At 40.0% G+C, this 22,842-nt stretch overlaps 1 protein-coding gene across 3 annotated transcripts in view; it reads left to right on the forward strand.

The window, feature by feature from the left end:
* Positions 1-22,842, forward strand: part of OCA2 (OCA2 melanosomal transmembrane protein) — a 391,444-nt gene that overhangs the window by 131,362 nt on the left and 237,240 nt on the right. For 2 of the 3 annotated variants that reach the window (XM_025982265.2, XM_072737020.1), the window contains 6 exons: positions 5,543-5,614; positions 7,020-7,085; positions 9,743-9,799; positions 11,193-11,317; positions 14,486-14,624; positions 21,574-21,706. In XM_025982265.2, coding sequence (XP_025838050.1) covers positions 5,543-5,614; positions 7,020-7,085; positions 9,743-9,799; positions 11,193-11,317; positions 14,486-14,624; positions 21,574-21,706 — 592 coding nt within the window. The remainder of the gene's footprint in view (positions 1-5,542; positions 5,615-7,019; positions 7,086-9,742; positions 9,800-11,192; positions 11,318-14,485; positions 14,625-21,573; positions 21,707-22,842) is intronic. The other variant, XM_072737021.1, reaches the window with a different exon arrangement.

The following is a 22,842-nucleotide window of genomic DNA, read 5'->3' on the forward strand; positions in this document are numbered from 1 at the left end:
ATGAGAAAGGATCTTTGGGGTCATCTCATTTGACCTCATATATTCTTTTTCTTTAAAAAATTATTATGTTGTGCCCAAGATCGCAAATCTGAGAAACCGCCAAGGAGCTGACACCAATGCAATCACACGAGGGTTTATTTACAAGCTCGAGCCTGGGTCCAGGTATACCCGACGCAGCGTAGCAGGGACTTGGACCCTGAGACTAAGAGGCTTAGCAACTTTATAGGGGCCAGTGGCCAATGGGATCGCAGAAAGTTGCACAAGACATGCTGGTCCACTGAGCCGGATTTCTGATTAGGGTGTGTCCTGGTCTTTGATTAGGGCGGGGCAGTGCCCTAAATAATAAGCAGGTCGGCACAAGGCGGGTGCAGCCCAAAATAGAGTCAGTCCTGCTCTGCTTGTCCAGGGGTAGGGGATTTTGTTCAATTTCCTGGGTCCCACAATTACTATTATTATTATTATTATTATTATTATTATTTGCTTTTTTATTATAAGTGATATGGTGACTGGGATCCTAAATTCTATCCTTGATTCCTTGATTTAAGTTTAGCAATGACTTGGGGGGAGAGAAGTGTTGTGCCCAAGATTACGTATCCGAGAAACCACCAAGGAACCGACACCACACCGATGCAAACACACGAGGGTTTATTTACAAGCTCAAGCTTGGGTCCAAGTGTACCCGACACAGCGGAGCAGGGACTTAGACCCCGAGGTGGGTTCCAGTTTAGTTTTAAGGGCTGGTCTAGAGGTGGAGGAATTCCTCAAGTTCTGCTTGCATTTTGATATGGGGCCTTCAAGGGCATGGAGCTCTGTTCTCATTCTAATATGGGGCTTTCTAGGGCGTTAAGCTGTAAGCTGTTTTTTTCCTGTAACTGAAGTAAAGTTCAGCTCTTATTCACAGGGGCCTAGGATGGCTGTACTTGAGCTAACGCTGAACGTGGAATGGCCTTAATTTTCTCGGCCTCCACAGAAGCAATGCCTTTTTTTTCTAATTAAAATTTTAATTTTGACATAGGTGCATATTCACATGTAGTTGAAAGAAATACAGTGATTCCCCGTACTCTTAATCCACTTTTCTCCAAGGGTAATGTTTTATAAATGTAGGGATGGGAAAAATTTCCCTTCTTCTCTCCTACATTTTTTTTGGCTAATCTTTTAGGGTTCCTAGAGCTAGTTCCAACATGAGAAACCCCCACAACATCAAGGAATTCTCAGGCATTCTACTGGTGCCTGAGAACTTAACTCAATTATGACACTATTTACTCATTGGTAGCGTCAGACTCCATAGGTGAAGCATTCAGTGCCCTCCCCTAACTTCAGAAACCAGCCGGATAAGCCTTAGGTTTCTGACTGACTGGCAACAAGTTAGAAGTTCCAACAACCTCCTCCTTAGGTTCAATTAATCTGCTAGAGTGGCTCACAGAACTCAGGGAAATACTTACGTTTACCAGTTTATTAAAAAATGTGAAGAGATCACATGATGAAGTTTTGGAAAATAGGTGAGGTCCAGAGCCAATGATCAAGAAAGAATTCTTGAGACATCTTTGGTGCAAAATGGTGGTTTTCTTAAAGCACGGGACAGGACCCAGGGACAGGAAGAGCTGCTGCCCCCGGCCTGTGAAGGGTAGCTGATTATATACCTGGGGGCTGGGAGGGGCTTGGGGATAGCATACTCTCTAAGGAATATTTGGAAGCAAGGTTTCCAGGACCTTGAGGGGTCTAGCTATTGTTGGGAAAAGGTCACTTATTACCATCTAATAAAACCTGAGTCATGAGACCCTTCAGATGGATATCTGTGGGCTATGTGCTTGGGGGATGATTGCCAACATGTATCTTGGGGGTTTAGAGATAAAGGAAATTTCTGAAGGAATTTTTATATGTTAAAGTAGACTTACAGGCTCCTGGGGGTCGGGCTTATATTGCCTTTTGCCTTTAGCAAAATATGAACATTGAGGCAGTTGAGTCCATAGAGGAATGTCCCTCTGCCTGTTTCAAGGACTTGTCAATGTGCTGCCTGGGGCTCGTGCTTTGTCCTCAGCTAGCCCTGTGTTCCCCCATCAATACATAGGGCAAGGTCCCCAAGGAACTAGCTTCTGTTCTCATGGAGCTTGGCGCCCAGCTTGGTGGCATGTGGAAGTGTTCTGGTTTCCCAAGCATGGAAGCTCTCTGAAGAAAAGGACCAAAAGATATCCTCTTGGGTTTTTATGGAGGCTTCTTTACACAGTCATGATTAAGTAAGTCATTGATTTTTGGTTAATTCAGCTCTCTACCCTCTCTGGAGGTTGGGGAGTGAATCTAACAGTTTTAATCCTCTAATCACATGGTTGGTCCTCCTGGCAACCAGCCACTGCCCTTGAGTGTGGTCCAAAAGTCACCTTCATTAATGACAGAACACCTATTTCATTTGTTTATTTATACTTATTTATTTAAATTTTTGATTTAAGTTCCAGTTAGTTAACATATAGTTTAATATTAGTTTCAGGTGTACAATATACTGATTCAGCACTTCCATACCACACCTACTGCTCATCACAGCAAGTACACTCCTTTTTTTATTTTTAAGTTTTTGTTTAAATTCTAGTTGGTTAGCATACAGTGTCATATTAGTTTCAGGTGTACAATTTAGTGATTCAGCACTTCTGTATAATTCCTCATCAACACAAGTTGATATATTATATATATATAATATATATGCTCATCATCACAAGTGCACACCTTAATTTCATTTCACTTTAATAGCTCTGAAATATTTCTAGGAACTGTGATGAAGACTAGATATATCTGAGGAAAGAATGTTGGTCATCCAAATGACAAAAGATATATTTTTTATCATCATTATATCACAGTTGGTTTGATTATTAATTTGGCAGAAGATAAGTAGAAGAAAACAAACTAATTTTGTACATATAGGAGCCCCCCTCCCATAGGAGATTTAAAGAGAAATGACCAAGTAGGCAGCTTTTATGGCTTTTAGACAAGGAAACAATAAATTTGTGAAGAATTGACAAAACAAAGGGTCTTGAGTAATAGATTAGTGAAGTAACAAGGTTTGTTGATATAGTCTTCTCAGCCCTAGTTCCCTGTTTCTGGAGGTGAGGATGGCATCTGCCCTCCTACCTTCTGTTGAGATGTCAGATACAAAATGATGACCTTATCAAATTTGGCTGTGCCCTTTGTGTTCTCTCCTGAATAAACTTTCTCATTTCTTTCAGTTTGGATAGGCTGAGAATTTTAAAGTTCAGCTTCCTTTTTGATTAACAATTCCATATTTTTTTAAAAAATTTATTTGAAAGAGAGAGAGTGAGCATGAGGCAAAGAGAGCATGACAAGCAGACTCCCTGCTGAACAGGGAGCCCAATGTGGGACTCAAGCCCAGGATGCTGGGATCATGACCTGAGCTAAAGGCAGACACTTAACTGACTGAGCCACCCAGGCACTCCAATTCCATCTTTAAGTCATATCTCACTTCTCTCATTTTACTCAAAGCATTGAAGAGTAACCAGGCAGCTCCTGAAACTTTTTGCTTAGAAATCCTCAGCCATCTAATTAGCTAATGTCATCCCTTATCAGTTGTACCTTGCACAAATTAGGATACAAACAATTGAATCAACACATTGAAACAAATGAATTGCCCTCCTAGTACAGGGAGAGTACCTTTCACATACATAGGTGTTTTTTTTCTCCTCGGACAGTTCTCCTCCTTCTGAGACCTCACCAGAATTGCTTTTAATATCATTAGCAGCAATGTAGGCTTTTCCTGGTGTATCCCCCCAGACTCTTCTATCCTCTACCCATTACCCAATTCCACATTTTTAGGTATTATAGCAGCATCCTCACTTCTCAGTACTACTATAACAAAATGCCACAAACTGGGTGGCTTATAAATGATGGACATTTTTTCACAGTTCTGGAGGCTGGAAATGCAAGGTCAAGATGCCAGCTTGTATCCTCATGTGGTGGAAAGGGCAAGGGATCTCTCTGGATCCTCTTTTATAAGGGCACTAATCCCGTTCATGAGAACTCCACCCTCATTACCTCCAAAAGCCCACCTTCTAATACCATCACTTTAGGGATTAGAAATTCAATATATGAATTTTGGGAGGACACAAACATCTAGACACATGCAGCAACCACAGCAGCATGATACAGTTTTAGAACATTTCATCACCCCAAAAAGACTCCCATGGCCCATTTGTGATCAGTCTCTATTGTTATCTCCAGCCTTAGGCAACCCTGATCTTTCTGTCTCTCTAACCTATTCTGAACAGTTCATTTAAATAGAATGACACAATATACAGTCTTTTGTGTTTGACTTCTTTCACTTTGCATAATGTATTTTGGGTTCATTCATAACATAGCATGTATCAGTAGTTCTGTGTTGTAACTTATACTACTTTTTATTATCCACTTACCATGGATAGACATTTGGAATGTTTCCAGTTTTTGCCTCTTTTGAATAATGTTGCTATGAACATTTATGCTTTTGTGTGAATTGTTAAAAGATACATCAAGGCATAGTACATTTTTAAGAGTTTATTTGAGCAAAAATTAGTTTGAATTGGCCAGTGCCAAACTGGAAGTACTTAGGGAGTGCTCTACCAACAGGAGCTATAGGAAAGACTTTCACAGAGAAAAGGTGGAGGAAGCATAGTAAGGAAATGATTTGATTAGCTATAGCTTAAGGGTTTGCCTTATTCAGGAAGCCTAGTTGACTGTTTATGATGAGTTGTCTTTAGATTTTGATTTCTTAATCTTGAGGCATTTATTACAGGCCTAGATTTTGGTTTGCTTTTGTAGGATGAAAAGGTGTTAGAGCCACATTTAATTTAATATTTAATGGCCTTATTTAATTAATTTAATAGGACATATGTTTTCATTTCTCTTGAGTAAATTTCTAGGAGTGGAATTTCTGGTCATATGGTAATTTATTATTTAACTTTTTAAGAAACTGCCAAACTTTTCCATGATGGCTGCACCATTTTACACTCCTACTAGCAATGTTTGAGGGTTCCAGTTTCTCTACATCCCTGCCTTTCTTCATATTTTGTTTCAGAAATTCCATGCCCATTTGAATTATAATTAAATAGAAAAAATACTTTCATGATTCAATGAAAATACTGAAGTCTCAATTAGATTAAGCATTTGACTATATACTTCTGGTTTAATAACAGTCTCAGTTAATTGGTCAGAATTGATTTATGTTGTGGAACTAATGGTCTAATTGCCTAGGGATTATATGGTAAATAATTAATGACAATTTACTGCAGCCTTCCTTATAGAACATACTTTAGCCTTCTGCTTCTACTTCTGGGTCATCTAATAATTCAGGAAATGAAATCAGCTTTCTTTAGAAGGCAGACTGGTGCTGTATGTGTCTCTGGGGTGTCTAGACTCTGAAAGAACAAGACCCATGATTTATTTATTTTCTTATAGATATAGTATAGAATGGCCGACATTAACAGATACTAATAGCAATATAGGCTTTTGTGCATTTTAAACCTCTATGGACTGAGATAAAATAATTTCCTGTGTTCCTTTCCAGATTGTTCACAGAACACTGGCAGCCATGTTGGGTTCCCTTGCAGCATTAGCAGCGCTGGCTGTGATTGGAGATGTAAGTTGTAATATTTTGAGTCAATGGCTTAACACTCGATAGAGTGTGAGATTCAAAGACAGTCCAGGAATTAGGCATTACTGGTGATTTTCATTCCTTTATATACTATTTCCACATTTATCCTTCAGGAACCCTACTAGAAGCACGAACTAAAAACTTTATCACCATTGATGAGTATTTTTCATTTGACTTTATCATACACAGTTTTTTTATTCCCTATTTTAGCTGAGGAAAGGCTCATCATAGTCATTCATTGGCTAGGGCTATATAAATGAGTGGTGTTAGAGTTGACTCTGGGTACTGTCAACCCTTGGGATCTAGAGGGGACCATCCTGCATGGAGCAGAGGTAGGAAATGATGAGGTTAGGGTTTTGTCTTGCAGATACCAGGAGGTCCCTAGAGATGCATGTTTGGGGGTGGATGGCACCCCATCAGTGTCTGTGCATGGCTTGTCTGGCAGGAGTATAGGCGTGAATGTAGGAAGGCAGGAGAGGCCAAGCACTCACTGGAGATGGAGGCCTGCCATTGTTTGAGGAGCAGTGCTGGAACTGAACAAGGTGGGAGCATACAGAACTGGATTTGGAAACAACTTTATAGAATTCACAGGAGTGTTTTGCTAAGTGCTACTACAGACCAGTCAGTCAACCAAAGAATAATAACTGGCTTAAAAAACTATGTGGAGCCATGCTCAGTTATTTATTTTACTTTTCTTAGTTAGATCTTATATAAACAATACTAACTCTAGGGTAAAATGTCCCAGAGTCCTAAAACTTATACATAAACCACTATTATTTTTATTTTAATTAACTTTAAGGAGTAGTATAATAGTAGTTATTTTATTTTTATAAAATTTTAATGTGGCATACAGCCTGGACTGTGAGTATCTCCCTGGGCCACCCATAGTCCAGGTTGGGAGTCCTCTCCCAACAACCAGACTTTCACACTCCATGTTCCCAGTTCCCCATGAGCCTAGCCTTCTCTACTCTGCAGAATTGTTAGAAGATGAAGTAAGAGTTGATAGACAACTGGTGAGTAGGACAAGTGTGTCCTTTAGTTATAGCCGTCTTGGCCTCATGCCCCAACACCAAGGAAGGCATCTAGGGACCTCAATAACCTCAAGGGTCAATCCTATAATTCAGGCTAGAGTTCTTTATGGAGTTGCCAGGGACAGGATTTAAGAAATTTGCTTTTCTTATTATTAAATGCATAGACTTGACATTATTATGCCTTGGGTCACAAGTGATTTTCATCAGTGATATATTCTAATTTCAAAGGCAAGGGGATGGTATGATTTTTGACTCTGGCCCAATGAGTGGGGTTGCCATAAAGAGCAGCACATTTTTTACAGCTTATCACCAGGAGGAGGATGCCCAAGATTAATTGGAAATTTGTGCTTTGATTGTAGAGACCCAGCCTGACCCATGTGGTGGAGTGGATTGATTTTGAGACGTTGGCCCTACTATTTGGCATGGTAATTACAATCCTCCCAGTGGGACACGGTTCCAAGCCTGTGTAACCCAGCACCTTCTCTTTTGCTGCTACTGTGGATAATCTTTTATTATATTAAAAACATTGTACTGCTTGACAAGTAGGGCTTGATTAAGAAGTATTAGTGCAGGTCTAGACAATTTTTCCTGTGGAGGAATAGAATAATTAGTGCTCTGGTTAGTTAGGTGGAGAATTGCAGTCACAGGCCTGTCTGATAGTTGAATAATATTGCCATTTAGAAAATTTAGCAAAGTTTTTGAGTTACTTCCCTTAAAATATAAAATGGAATATTCTAAATAAGCGAACCAAGTAGTTTTGGTGATTGGAAAAACACTGTAATTACATGGAAAAAGGAAGAAATTGTCCCTGAGTAATAGTTCGTGTGTTGTAAACTGATTTAACTAGAATAAGTGAAATCTGATAAGGGCCTGGACAGCAATGGGAATGTTGCACATGTTCTTGAACAGACCCCACAACAGCTAAGTAGCCTAAAGGAGGATTTTCCCTTTCTGGTCAAAAAATCCTACTCTGTGTAAAGCAGCTTACTATATTTCCTCATTTTCCTTGGTAACATTTTATCCCCCCTGGTAGTCATAACAGAAGGCCATGCTGCTATAAACTTCAATATGATCCAAACTAGCTGCCTCCTCTAGAGTGTAAAGAGATAGATCAGTGCTCTGAACTCAGGCTTTATAGAGAAGTTCATAATCACGTTGGTCCTGAAAAGTATATACTAGGGCCTGGGCATTTGGAAAGAAGAAGGAAGATGTCTCATAAAATAGGTTGAAAAACACTTTAGGTGAGTTGTGTATTAGCTTGCTGGGGCTGCCATAATAAAGTACCACATTTAACAAAAGAAATTTATTTCCTCACTTCTGGAGGCTGGATTTCTGAGACCCAAGTGTCAGCAGGGTTGATTCCTTTTGAGGCCTCTCTACTTGACTTGCGGATGATCATCTTTCCCCTGTATCTTCACATGGTCTTCCCTCTGTGTGTGTCTGTGTGCTCATCTCTTCTTATAAGGATACCAGTCATACTGGATTAGAGCTTCACTTTAACTTATTCTGAGGTACTGGGGTTAGGATTTTACCATATGAATTTGTGGGGGAAAGTGGCACAATTGAGCCCATAACAAATGGTTTAATTTTTTTCTCAGTTGAAGTCAGTTCAGCAAGCTTCTAGGATTCTAGAAATTTGGAGGTGGAAAGATAGTTTATATATCCAGGCTGCTCCCTTTACCTCTTTATTTCATGGCAGTCAGCCACCATGGGGCCACTGACCCCAATTCCTGAGTCTCAGTCTCTTCTGGATAGTTTTGGCAGCAAATGTGTGGACTAGCTTCCACAAAGGAAGACAATACAGGACCTACTCATTCAATTCAGTTTATGTGAAGCGTTTATTGTTGAGTGAAGCACCACATTCTATAGATAGGTGGCCATTTGGGTTAGGATGAACATTGATGGTTACTATAGACAAGGTGGATATTTGTACTGAGCCTAAACTGATTTTTGGAAATTTTCATTTTGTATAGTATATTTAAAAGACTATATTGAGCCTACTCTTTTCTAAGTACTTTAATTTACATAATTTTACTGAATTTTTATAACAGCCTTACAAGGAACAAAACTTTAGAGGTGAGGTAAGAAAGCTAAAGTACAGAAAATTAAAGAATTTTGTTTGGACAAGATTTAACTACTTCTAAGCGGCAGAGTTAGTACTTGCACATGCATCTTCTCATTCCAAGTTTATACATTGGTATATTACCATCTTCAGAGATGGAATAAAGAATCTTCCAGAAAGTTCAAGCTGGTTGAAATGTCTGGTTGATTAGATATGTAATAAATGGCACATTACTTTTCATTATTGTCTCTATGTTATCACTAGAAAGAAGCACAAGTTCTGGGTTCAGATAGAACCAGAGAATAATCATTTCAATGTAACTGCTCTTATTTGTGTGTTTTGATCAGATTGGTGATGAAAATCTGTTTAACTATTTTAGGAAACAAAATATAACCCAGTTTAAAAACCTTAAAGTGTTTAATTGTTGTTTATGTGGACATGTATGTGCAGAAGGCCACATTCCGGCTCATTTCCTCTGCTGCTTTTAGCTTTGTGACTGTGAGCAAGTCATCTTCCTTTTCTGTCCCCTGGTGTCTTGGGCTATATAAGAGAGAGTAATGAGGGGGGCTTGGGTGGCTTAGTTGGTCTGGCTCTTAGTTTTGGCTCAGGTCATGATCATGTGTCCTGCATCAGGCTCCACACTGAGCACAAAGTCTGCATGTCTCTCTCCCTCTGCTCTCCCCCTGCTCTCTCTCTCCCTCAAATAAATAAAATCTTAAAAAAAAAAAAAGAGTAATGATAATATCTGATGTTTCTTGTGAAGATTAGGTGGAATGATAGTGTACCTAGGGTATATATCCCTGGATAAAAATATAGAGCTGCACACCTGCTAATAAGAGCCTTCATTCAGGAAGTTAGTAAGTAGACTACACTCAGCAAGAGAGCAAGGAAGCTTCATGAAGTGACAGCTTTCATGCAGAGGCCAGAGCTGAGATTTGCAACTGATCACTCCAATGTCCTTTCAGGATGGCACATTGCTAAAAGAGTCTCCTTAACTCCTTTTTCTGTTTTTCCCTACAGATGATCTTAGTAGCTATATTTTCGGAAACTGGATTTTTTGATTATTGTGCTGTAAAGGTAGGTTTGATGTGGCATTTAATATTTATGTATTAATTAATTTTTTTGCCATGATGTATTCAGTTAATAAAACTACCATTTAAAGCAAATATTTTGGGATCCCTGGGTGGGTCAGTGGTTTAGCACCTGTCTTCGGCCTGGGGTGCCATCCTGGAGTCCCGGAATCAAGTCCCGCAATGGGCTCCTTGCATGGAGCCTGTTTATCCCTCTGCCTGTGTCTCTGCTTCTCTCTCTGTGTCTCTCATGAATAAATAAAAATCCTTTTTAAAAACAAAGCAAATATTTTAAAGTTCCATTCTCCTTTTCAAAATCACAGCTGTTAATACAGGGTACAGTTGCTGTGCAGAATTAGATGGCTCTGAGCAACTTTCATTTTCTCAGTAAACTGAAGAAGGAAATCAAGGAAAGGAGTATTTGAGTTGAATGTTTGTGTCACATTGGTTAAATTGGCAAGTTGAAAGCTACATATCAAATATTGTTTTGCATTTTAGAGCATCTAAATATTTCAACTTCTGATTACTTGCTTTTTGGTGAAATAATTTCAATGATTTCTTTCTAGTCATTGAACATCTAAATGTTCACTTTTATAACTGGAATCCTAGAGAATCTACCAGCACGTTCTAATAGCCAGACTCCACTGGTGCTATATCACTCAGGGTTGGTGAGAGGAGATCTTGCCATGCTGTGCTAATGTGAAAGCTGATGTTGTACTTGATTTTTTTTTGTTTTGGAACTGGAAAGTTCTTTTAAAAAATTATTTACTCATCAAAATCTTTGCAAACTCTGAAAGATAGAACCATGCTATGATTTTTGCCATCTTTGTGTATCATCTTGCACCTTCAAATATCTGGCCTCTTCCTCTCAATATCTTTTTTATTTATTTATTTATTTTTATTTATTTATTTTTTTTATTGTGAGGGCACGGGAAGGGAGGGTCAGGGTAAAGGCCATTGCCACAGTGTCTGATAGAGGGGCCTGCACCCGCCCCGCCCCCTGCGTCTCTCAATATCTTGATACTGAAAGTCCCAAAATCTTAAGTTGCCAACAATCTGCAGGCTTAAGGGTCACAGCCCAGTCTGTCTAACCAAAAGGAGGTTGCAAAATACTGGATAATGTTAAAGGGATACAGTGCTATCACTTTGTAATCAATGAACCCTCACAGGGGACTGTGAGGAGAATCAGAGGGAAGGAGTATAGTCCAACATGGATTCAGAATGTCCAGGAACAAGGTATCACTCCCTCATCTTAGCAAATGTAGGAATCCATGGGCTGAAGTTTCAATCCACCATGGAGCGTTTTCTTGGACTCCTAGTTCTTAGAATCCCTATGAAAAATCACATTTATTCTATAACCCCACTGATCCTGACCTGTTCTATGTGTGTGTATATTTTAGACATACCGACTATCTCGAGGAAGAGTGTGGGCCATGATCATCATGTTGTGTCTCATTGCTGCTGTCCTGTCTGCCTTCCTGGACAATGTGACCACATTGCTGCTTTTTACTCCTGTGACCATAAGGTATGCAGAGTGGCCCTGCCTGGGCATTAATCCAGGCTCATGGTGGTATGCTCTGACTTCTCAATCTAGCCCCTGCTTTCCCTTTGCTGGTGTGCCCTGGTCTAGCCTATGTCCCCCAGGACCGTGATGCTCAGTGCTTTTGGCTATGGCTATGGTTTTGGCTATGGGTATAACTATGACAGCAGCAGTGGTGGCCACAGAAACATCTGTAGGAGTCAGAAGACTCAGGCTTTGCTGTCCCAGGATGAGGGACAGAGCATTAGTTGCCGGGAGTTCTTGTCCATTAGGCTGATCACAGGTGTAACAGAGCACAGTGTAGGAGCTCTTGCCATGTGGGCAGGAGCATGTAGCCAGGGACTGGGGAAGGTGGGGCAGCCATCTTGCTCTCACCAGGCTCCTTGGAGTGTTGTGGGATCTGGCCTGACAGTCTCACAACCCTGAGGTCATTACCTGAGCCAAAATCAAGAGTTGAGGGATCCCTGGGTGGCTCAGTGGTTTAGTGGCTGCCTTTGGCCAGGGACATGATCCTGGAGTCCCGGGATTGAGTCCCACGTCGTGCTCCCTGTGTGGGGCCTGCGTCTCCCTCTGCCTGTGTCTCTGCCTCTGTCTCTCTCTCTCTTTTTCTCTCTCTGTCTCTCATGAATAAATAAATAAAATTAAAAAAATCAAGAGTTGGGCACTCAGCTGAATGAGTCACACAGGTGCCTCCTTTTATCCATACTTAATGTTCTTTGTCTTGAAGATGGTTCTCCAGCATATCATGGTTTTTCCCTGCTTGGACCCATCATGTCCTGGTACTCGGCTGATCCTAGGGAAACAGATACCCCCTGGGAATTCAGAGGAGCAAGCTACATAATGAAAGGCCCTAGACAAGTCCCTTTAGCTACATTGATCTGGGTTGTGCCTAACCCAAGCTACTGTTTTGAGGATTCTGTTGGATAAAAGACCCTCCTGGACTTGAGGCTGGAGATATAGCAAGTTCAAAGTGATCAATAAGGGACTACCTCCAGGGCTTAGGACTAATTCTAGATAATGACTTTGGCATTTGAAGACTGATGACTCTCAGAGGCAGAGTAAATTGGAGCCTGGGTGGGGGTGGTGAGGTGGTCGTGGTGGTGGGGTGCAGCCCCATAGGTGCAGCTTGCAGGGTGCAGAGTTGGTCTCTTGCCCAAGCTTCTACAAACTTGGCTGCCTCATCACTCCGGCATGTAGGCAGGGGTTTGGGGTAAGGGGACACTTGGACACAGCTTTCCTGCAAAGGGAATGTAGTACCTCCTAGTATGTGAGGTTCTTCTGAGAGCAAATGAATGCTGGAATGAGTATGTTTTAAGGGTGCTGGGAACAGTAACACATACTGCTGATGAAAGGCACCAAACCTCGAGGAGACCTCAGGGGGCATAAGACAGGCCACACTCATCTCCTCCAACTGAGGCAGCTCTGTTGCTGTCACTGGTTTGGAAACCATAGTATCACCTGCATGTGCCAGGTCCCAGAGTGTTGGTACACTCTCTAACCACAGCTCCAGTGAGAGTGGGCTTCTAGGGGGCACCCATATTCCTGTCATCTTCTCAGCCTTGCTGGAATTTGTTTATATCCTCACTGTTCCAGGAACTAACTTTGTAATTTTATGTGAGAGTAGGATTTCCATTTATTAGTCTAAAAATTATATCTTTCAGATTCAAGTGTTAGTGTGCTTAGATTCACTATTTATATTACCATATTCTTCATGACTTTTTGAGCTTAATAACATTCTTTTGCCTTTGTCTGGAGTAGCGTTAGTCTTCACAGTTAAACAGCTAGGCCCATTTACATAGGATGCCATCTCTATGCTTGCTCTGGCATTATTGATTAGTGTACCCTAATTATTTTCTTGCTGGAGGCAGATCCTGGGAGCTTTCCCTGCTGAGAGCTGCTGCTGCTGATGGTGATTGGGGTCTGATCCTCTTTTTGGACTTATTCCTGTCCCTGGTCCCTGGATACCATTCCATTTTCAGCTTCCACATGGCTCTGTAGGCTGATCCTCCCACAGATATGCTGATGGTTATGCTTTGAGCTGGGAGATGGTGGGAAGGACCTCTGCAGCACCTTAGAGACCCAAAACTTGGTTGGTATCTATATGGAAATGGACATTGTGGATGAGCAGGTGTGGTGGGCTATGATATGTTTCCCAAACCTTCTTTAAGGCAATTTTTTCAACTTTGTGCTCACTGGATCCACCTAAAGAGCTGTAGAATGCTGCTGCCCAGGCCTACTCCCAGGGCTTGGTGTGTCATGGGCTGAGCAGTAGGAATTTTCACAGGTTCCCAGATAAATCTAGTGTGCAAGCCAAGGTAGGGAACCACAGCCATAGAGTGTGTGCTACTTCCCTAAGGAAGAAGTCCATGGGTAAGTAGTTAGAAGGAAGGGGTGAGGAGACACATTAGGGCCTCAGCATCTGAGAAAGGGAAGGTGGGTAAGGAATTAGGCTGGTAGGCTTGGTGTGAGCTACTGAGTGGTGCTGCTTTGTGTGCTGTCCCACCCCGACTCAGAGGGGTCTGGTGCCCAGCATCCATTCACTTGTGCCAGGGCCTGTATAGAGGGAGGTGTGCTCCTTCCAGATCTGGGGGGGGGGGGGGGGGAAGGTACATTTTCTTTTTTTTTTTTTTAATAAATTTATTTTTTATTGGTGTTCAATTTAACAACAATAGAATAGCACCCAGTGCTCATCCCATCAAGTGCCCACCTCAGTGCCCCTCACCCAGTCACCCCCACCCCCCGCTCACCTCCCCTTCCCCCATCCCTAGTTCGTTTCCCAGAGTTAGGAGTCTTTCATGTTCTGTCTCCCTTTCTGATATTTCCCACTCATTTTTTTCTCCTTTCCCCTTTATTCCCTTTCACTATTTTTTATATTCCCCAAATAAATGAGACCATATAATGTTTGTCGGAAGGCACATTTTCACACTGATGGTTCACATGGGTGGCCAATTAACTTTCAGAGAAATGCACTTCTGAGGATCAACTGTAGCTCTGTAAACATTGTTGTTTTTGTTTATCCCCCAGCATTGCACTTCCTACAGGTGTGTATGTGCCTCCTCTGTACAAACAAGTGCTTTCAAAATATTTAGATTGCACATGGGCCTGTCACAACTGAATAGCATGGCTACTTTTACTTTCCTCCATTTATGACAGATTATGTGAGGTGCTCAACCTTGATCCAAGACAAGTCCTAATTGCAGAAGTGATCTTCACAAATATCGGAGGAGCTGCCACTGCCATAGGGGACCCACCAAATGTCATTATTGTTTCCAACCAGGAGTTGAGGAAGATGGTATGTACCAGTGTAACAGGATTGCTTTCAACAAATATAGATCCCAGCTTACTTGCCCATTTAACATTCTACCCAGTGTGGAAGCTTTTATTAGAAACCAAGCTCTTCTCTATCACTTCTTCATATTAAATGCTATTGGTTATCTCGAGAGGGGAAGTTAGGTGACTGATCCTCCAGTGTAGAGTGAAGTGGTCTGGTGATTGGATTACGTGATCTACTTAGCCATAGTATATTTATATTAATGGGAACTGAGGTTTCTTCCAAGTAATATTAAGGATAAAATGATCTGTCCCCTTGCATTTTTCAACTGTGGTGGATGAATTTACTGAAGAATTTAAGATTTTTTTAAAGAGTCATAAAATGAAGGTCTTTAGGAATTTTTTGAAAGTTCTCATAAATATTAATATATTATTTCTTTATACACTAAAGTAAAAACCAAGTATTAGAGAGTTAAAATGGTATTTTATGTATCTTAAAAGAGTTAAAATTATATAATTTTCATTGTCATTTTTGGTCATTTGAATTTTCTCAATATCTCTTCTGTGAAGTATTAGCAAAAATGCTTCCAAATTAGTAACATTTATTATAGATGATATGTTTATGTGTGTGTCTGTGAAGTGTGTCAGTGTGTTTGTGTGTGTGTGCTGTCTTCTATAAAAATATTTAAGCCTTTGTGAGTTCATGGCTCTGAGGTGTTGGTAGCCATCTTGTAGGCCCATGGTACTCCAGAGATTCAGGATATAACTTAGGTGGCTTTGTCTAAACTTTAATACTCCCTAGTTACCCTAGGAAATTGGCTGGCAACACTTACCAGTGTTGCTTCATGAACTGAGCAGTATGCCCATTATCATGTTACCCTGCAGCACATCAGAAGGTGGCAGAGCCCAGCAATCTATTCTAGGGACACCTATCATCCAGGATAGGCATCATACACATTGGAGAGAACAATTTTAGAGAAAAATACTGTTTTATTTTTATTTTACAGTGATACATCTATTGTAGAAAATATAATTTGCACATACAAATTTTAAAAAGTATTGTAATCTCACCATTCAGAGATAAATCCTCTTAATGCTTTGATGCATCTAGTCTCTTTGTATGTGGATACACATGGGTAAAAAAAGATAACACAGCTTCTTCTCTGGCTAAAGTAGAGTAACAGAGACTGGATTTACTCTCTTGCCTTGCTTGAGATATCCCAAAAGAAAATTAATGAAAATCCAAACAAAACAAAACAAAAGAACACCCCCCCTCAAAACCAACCCCCCCCCCAACAAAGCAAAACCAGACAGTGGTAAGGAAGATACTGTATATCAGGAAAAAAAGACTGATCTCTGAGAATTGGGAAACAAATGAGGTGAATCCTATAATTGCCCCAGTTTACTGCCTTGAGAGAGTTTCCAGGGTATAGTATAGGAATCTGATGATTCCTTGAGTGGGGAGGATAGGACTGAAAGTATGTAGAAAGCAAAGCTAAGATGGTTTATTTGGTGAATTTTATAAATATTTATGGAAGAAATAATGCTATAATACCAATTTTACATACAGCTTTACAGCTAATTGAAGAAGATATACTTTCCAGCTCATTCTATGAGGCCATGTTACCTAAACCAGACAAAACCAGTATAAGAAAACTATTAATAAATATTTCTTATGAACACAGATTTTTAATTTTTAAAAGTAAAAATTTAATAATAAGCATATCTAGTTTAATGATATATAAAATGAGTAATACATCATGACCAAGTAGAATTTGTAATATTTAAAAAGCCAATCAATGCAATTTACTAACAAACTACATGAGAAAATTCATATGATCATCTCAATAGATGCAGAAAAATAACTGGTAGAATCAAACATCCATTAGTGATTAAAATCTCTCAATAAACTAGAAAAATAAGAGAACTTCATCAGCCTAATAAGGAGCATCTATGGAAACACTATAGCTAGTGTCATACTTAAATGTGAAAACTGAATGCTTTCTTCATTAAATCAGAAACAAGACAAAAATGTCTGTTCTCACCACTTCGATGTAATATTTTACTGGAGGCTCTAGCTGATACAATAAGGCAAGAAATACAAGGCATCCATATCAGAAACGAAGACTTAAAAAGTTTTTATTTGCAGATGACATGACTGTCCATGTGGATAGTCTGAAGGAATCTGCAAAAAAGCTTCTAGAAGTAATAAGTATATTTGACAAATGTGCAATACAATATCAATATAGAAAAATTAGTGATTTTCTATATTCTAGTAATAAACAATTGGAAATTAGCATCAATATATAAAATACTTTAGGGTAAATCTGACCAAACATATGCAAGACCTATATGCTAAAAACTACAAAACATTGCAGAGTAATTAAAGAAGATCTAATTAAATGGAGAGAGATATTTTGTTCATGGATCAGAAGACCCAATGTGGTTAATATATCAGTTCTTCCCAGATTGATCCACAGATTTGAGCAATCCCTGTCAAAACCAAAACCAAGGGTTGTTGTTTTTGATAGCAATTGGCAAACTGATTCTAAAATTTATATGGAAATTAAAGTATTCAGAATGGCCAAAATATAACTCTTTTTTAAAAAAAATTTGTTTTCAAAATATAACTCTTAATGGGAAGAACAAAATGGGAGAGCTAGTGCTACCTATCTCCAATACTTCCTATAAAAGCCACAATAGCCAAGACAGTGTGGTATTGGCATCACTGCAGGTGAATAGGTAAAAAGTAGAGAGTCTGGATACAGACCCCCACATAGGTGAACAAATGCTTTTGACAAAGGTGGAAAGCCAATTTAGCGAAGAAAGGATTATTTTTTTCACAAATGGTCCTAGAACAAATATGTAGGAAAAATATGTAGGAAACAAATATGTAGGAAACAAATATGTAGGAAAAATGAGCATCAGTCCACACTTCCCACTTTACCCAAAAATTAACTAAAAAATGGCTTACATACATAAATATAAACTCTAAAATCTTAAAAGTTCAAATAGAAAACAATTTGTAGTAGAATAGATATAGAAATAGTCCAAGTGAGAGTATGACTACTGTATTTCATTAGGCTGTTTTTAGAAATTTCAGTTTCTGTTATTCACCTCTTCTTTTTTCTTCTTCTTGTTACAACATATTAATGAATTAATGCAACAGCTTAGCTGTCCCTGGCCAGGATCACATTAGTATAAATGTAAAATCCCAAGGATGATGCCTTTCTTGGGCATAAACCGAGTTAACCATGCATTATTTTAAGCCATCCCTTAGGACTCCCTTGGAATCCTCTCTCACCTAAATCCGCTCTCACCTAAGCAGTGGAATGTGACCCAAGAGTCCTGGGCCTCTACCAAGTCTATAGACAGCTAAAGAAAAAGAGCAGTCCATCAGACTATTCCCATATTCCTCCATTATATGCTGACATGCTGTTGTACATATCCAGAATTTAAATATGGTAGTAGGGGACAAAGGTGAATTTTTTGCAAAAATACACAGAGGGCCCTTAAGGTGAGCACTCACTCTGCATGAGACTCAGCCGAAGCTCTTCACACAGCTTTGTGCCAAAGTGACATCCTCTGGGAACTTGGCCTTACAGTCCTCCTTAATTTATTGAAGATGGAGTTCCTTGTCTTCCACTTAATGATTTTCCTTGAATTTTGGGATTAAAATGTATCTTACAGGAAATGTATCTAATGAATGTCCTTTAATGGATAATCAAGAGTGGTTTTAATTTATTTTATTGTAGCTTAGAGATAAGAGAATACTTATTTGTATAGAGAATGCAAATGAATTCATAGTTCCAGGGATAGTGTCTGCAGCAGAGATTAATTTATAAAGCCTCATTACCAATGACAGCACAACCATACATTTTTGTGCACATTTATTTTGCATTATTTTGTTGTTCATCCAGGAAATGAATTAGAAAGAAAAAAGATTATAAAATAAAAACTGTGAAATTAATTTTTAAAATATTCATGAAGAAAGTTAAGTAGTTTAGAGAAGTAATAAAAACAAACAAATCAGTACTGGACTTTGGAACAGTAAAGAAATTCTTCCACATTCTCTGAGGATTAGGAAGATATTACAGGAAGTTAGGAGGAAAGTTCTTCCACCATATCTTTTCCACACCCTGTTCACTCCTCCCAGATTCCTTGGGATGGTTCTTTACTGGCAGGTTTTCCAGTACTGAACACATAGGTGGGGAAGACTTCCAGGGTCCTCCTACACTATAGGATTCCATGACCAATAGTGTGTTGTCCCTTCATCTCCTAACAGGCTAATGGGGATATAATCCTCCTTTGCTAGTTACATTTACTCCTTTATGCCTGTTCTAGGGAGACTCACCAGTGGTGAATGAGGCTATTGCTTTTTGTTGTTGTTTTTGTTTTTTTGTTTTTTTTTTTAGAGTAGTGAGAGGCCAAGGGAGAGAGAGAATCTTAAGTAGGCTCCATATCAAGACCCTGAGATCATGACCTGAGCTGAAATTAAGAGTTGGATATTTAACTGACTGAGCCACCCAGGCACCCCTTAACTATTTTTTAAATAATAGTTGAAAAATTTGTTTAGGGGAGCCATGTCCCTGTACTTCTGAATGATAACTCACAGATCAGAGGAAGGCTTTTCCAACGGTGCCCCAGAGATGTGTACACTGGGATGTTCCCTTGGTTTTCCCACCATGTGCTATCCATGCTGGGGTGTTCTTTTGCTGCTCTTCACCATGGTTTTCTTCTACTTAATCAGCTGACAACCTTGATGGTATCACTCTCTGCTGCTTCCTGGTCTTCCTTCTGGTCACTTCCACTTAGTCTCTGTTGTGGGATTTCTGCTTCCACATGGCTCTTCAATTTCTGTGGGTCTTGGGGTTCTGCTTTTTTGACCATCTGTCCTCTTGGGTCAGCATTCTGTAGTGGAGCTTATGCCCTCTATGGCTTGCTGTTTTCTGTGTACTGGGATCACCCACTTCCACATTTCTGCAGAACATGGAAGGTTTGTGCTTCCTTCAGATGCATGTATTTTATGACTTCTCCTCCACATACTCGAAGTATCCCTCACATGCAGGATGTCCCACATCAGATCCCTCCTGTTATCATATCCACTCATGTAACACCGGGGGTCTTCTCCTTGTTGAGTCTCCAGACTTGATTCTATCTTCAGATTATATCATGATATTTACTAAAATATTCGGTGGATTCAGCTAAGCCCTACTATAACTCAGTTGACTGTTCTGACTTGTTCCAGAGTTAGTCTGAGGGTATCTTCCCTAGAAGGTGATATTGGTGCACCAGAAGTAGCTCAGCTGGATTCCCCTTGGATATATGTAGTTTATGCAGCTATGGATGTTCTAATCTGATTTGGGGGGAATCCTGTTTTCATAGTTTTACATGCCTCAAATTTTGACCACTTCCACTATTGAATGAGGGCTTTGTGAAAAAATTAAGCAGAGAGTATCTGAGTGGAGAAAAACCAAAAAAGTACAAAATAAGACTGAAAGGGGCAAAATAGAACCAGCACCCTGCAAGAAAAGGCTGCATTTAAGCATTAGATTGATGCAAGTATAATAGTGGGTGGTTTTGTTACTGAGGACATTAAGGAGAAAAGTGTAGGAAGGTACAGAGGCTTGTAAAGCAGGGAGGCCCAGATACATGCACCTAATAAACTTAGTGAAAATATTTACATCCCTTATACATTGCATCTGCCTATATTATTTCTTAAAATTTTCAGCTGGGATTTTCCCACACTCTGCATTGTTCTTACTTGATAATTCCACCCATTACAACTCTACTAGCAACCATATACTTCCCCTCAAAGCTGTGTTTTGTTGTGGAGCCCCACCCAGGAGCCCCTTAGTCCATTTCTTTCTTTAGTCTACCCATCACTTGTTTTTTCAATTGTCCCATCATTTCTAACAGGACAAAAAATTATAGTTAATATGTGCAAAAAAGGGCCCAGAACAAGCACCTCTGCCTTTGTGGGGACCTTCCTTCAAACAATATTAATTACATTCAGGGATCACCTGTATAAGCACAGAGTAAAAGACAGACAAAACCAGCCAATGATGCTGTTGACTTAATCCCTGACAGATTAAGCTAGTAGGGGATTTTTATCCCAAAGCAGAGAAGTCCTCAGCAGCTGACCATGACAAATAGTTCTGCAGAGGGGCAAAGGAAGTATGAGGGGAGGGAGAAGCACCTGCCTGGGACCTTATGGCCAGTAGGGACATTCTGGGCCTCCTCACTCCTAATGGCCTTTGGCCACCCTGCAGAGGGCTGTGCTCATCAACCAAGGATGTTCTTTCACATTGACAGCAGGGACTTATTTTTTTTTTAATATTTTATTTATTTATCATGAGAGACACACAGAGAGAGAGGCAGAGACACAGGCAGAGGGAGAAGCAAGCTCCATGCAGGGAGCCTGATGGTGGGACTTGATCCTGGGTCTCCAGGATCAGGCCCTGGGCTAAAGGCGGCACTAAATCGCTGAGCCACTGGGCTGCCCGATAGCAGGGACTTAAATGAAATATTAAAAAGACACATCTTACCTGGAAATAGGCAGTTATTGCCACATAGTTTTATGTTTTGCCCCCGTCTGTCTTTTTTCATCCTGGGAGAATGTGTCCATCCAGTAGTGAAAGTAGACCCAGTTAAGGTTGAGATTGTCTGTGATAACCTGTTTTTGTTTTCTCCTAAGGTTGCTTGTTATTCAGGTAGGACTTGGTTTATTGATATGAAACAAAGCTTAAACATTTTCAAAATTGTAGAGAAGAGTACTTGTTCTTTTGTGGGTTTTATGCTGGGCCCTGTGGCCCTCTAGCTAACACCCACTACTCTGACATGCCTGCCCCTGCTGGGTCTTAGTGCTCAGCTTTCCCTGGATCTCTCATTTGGAAGATCCTGAAGTGGGAACCATGCCTATACAGAGGAGAATCCCATTTGTCATTTAATTTCCCCTTTCCTATTTCCAGGGCCTGGACTTCGCAGGATTTACTGCACACATGTTCGTTGGGATTTGCTTCATTCTCCTGTTCTCCTTCCCACTCCTTAGACTTCTTTTCTGGAACAAAAAGCTTTATAACAAGGAACCCAGTGAGATTGTTGGTGAGTATAAGCAGCATCTCATATAGCCTCAGAGTTTACTATCATAATAATTTTTTTTTTTTCCGGAGGACGTTGCCACAAAAAAGGCAGGAGGTTTCTTACATTTAGAACATCAGGGAAATGTCGGTCACTGGGATGCTGCATACTCAGTATGTTCCTGTCTGCCTCCTGGTATGCTCTGTGCTTTCAGGGACTTTAAATCCATGGCCTTTCTTTAATTTTCTTTAGGGTGAAATCTGGGAAGCAGTGGCCATTGGATATAGTTCGTATACCATGACATCATTAAACCACATGTATACAACACAAATAGCAAAGCATGTAGACTAGTGTTCAAATATGTCATACTTTGAGATTAAATGTGATTACAAAAATAGTAACATAATCCAGCACAGAGGATATTGTATCATGTTTTTTTTTAAGATTTTTAAGATATATTTATTCATGAGAGAGAGAGAGAGAGAGAGAGAGAGGCAGAGACATAGGCAGAGGGGAAAGCAGGCTCCATACAGGAAGCCTGATGTGGGACTCGATCCCAGGTCTCCAGGATCACACCCCGGGCTGCAGGCAGCGCTAAACTGCAGCGCCACCAGGGCTGCCCAACATTGTGCTATGTTTATCAAGAATATATTGATGAGGCACCAGCCAGCAGGAAGAGGGTTCATGACCATCTTTTGTCTTTGTATTTTCCTTACTTAAAAATTTTAGTAAATGTTTTATTGAGAATATTACTGATCCCTATATATTAGAAGCAATAGATTATCTGGGAAACAGCTATCCTTTTCTCAGCCAGACCCTGTACAGGACATTGTGCAGGTTGCCTGGGTAACAGAGCATAACTGGGTGATAGGAACACAGTGACAAAGGTGCATTTCCTTCTTTGTGATTTCAGATGGTGTGGTGTCCTCACAGAGCTCATAGATTGTATATTTACCTCTCTCATCCTGTTATTCCTGTATCCTTGTACTGTATAGGACTTCAAGTTTTCTTGATCTTTAGTAAGATAAAAAAAAGTACTATTTCTTTATGAAAAGCTGAGGATCTAAATGTATTCTTATCAGTCCTCCTGTTCATCAGATGGTGACTGTACAAAGCAGATCTGCCTTTCTTTCATGCGTGACTTTTGTATTCAGAGTTTG

Source organism: Vulpes vulpes, chromosome 14 (assembly GCF_048418805.1).
Source record: "Vulpes vulpes isolate BD-2025 chromosome 14, VulVul3, whole genome shotgun sequence".
Taxonomy (NCBI): Eukaryota; Metazoa; Chordata; class Mammalia; order Carnivora; family Canidae; genus Vulpes; species Vulpes vulpes.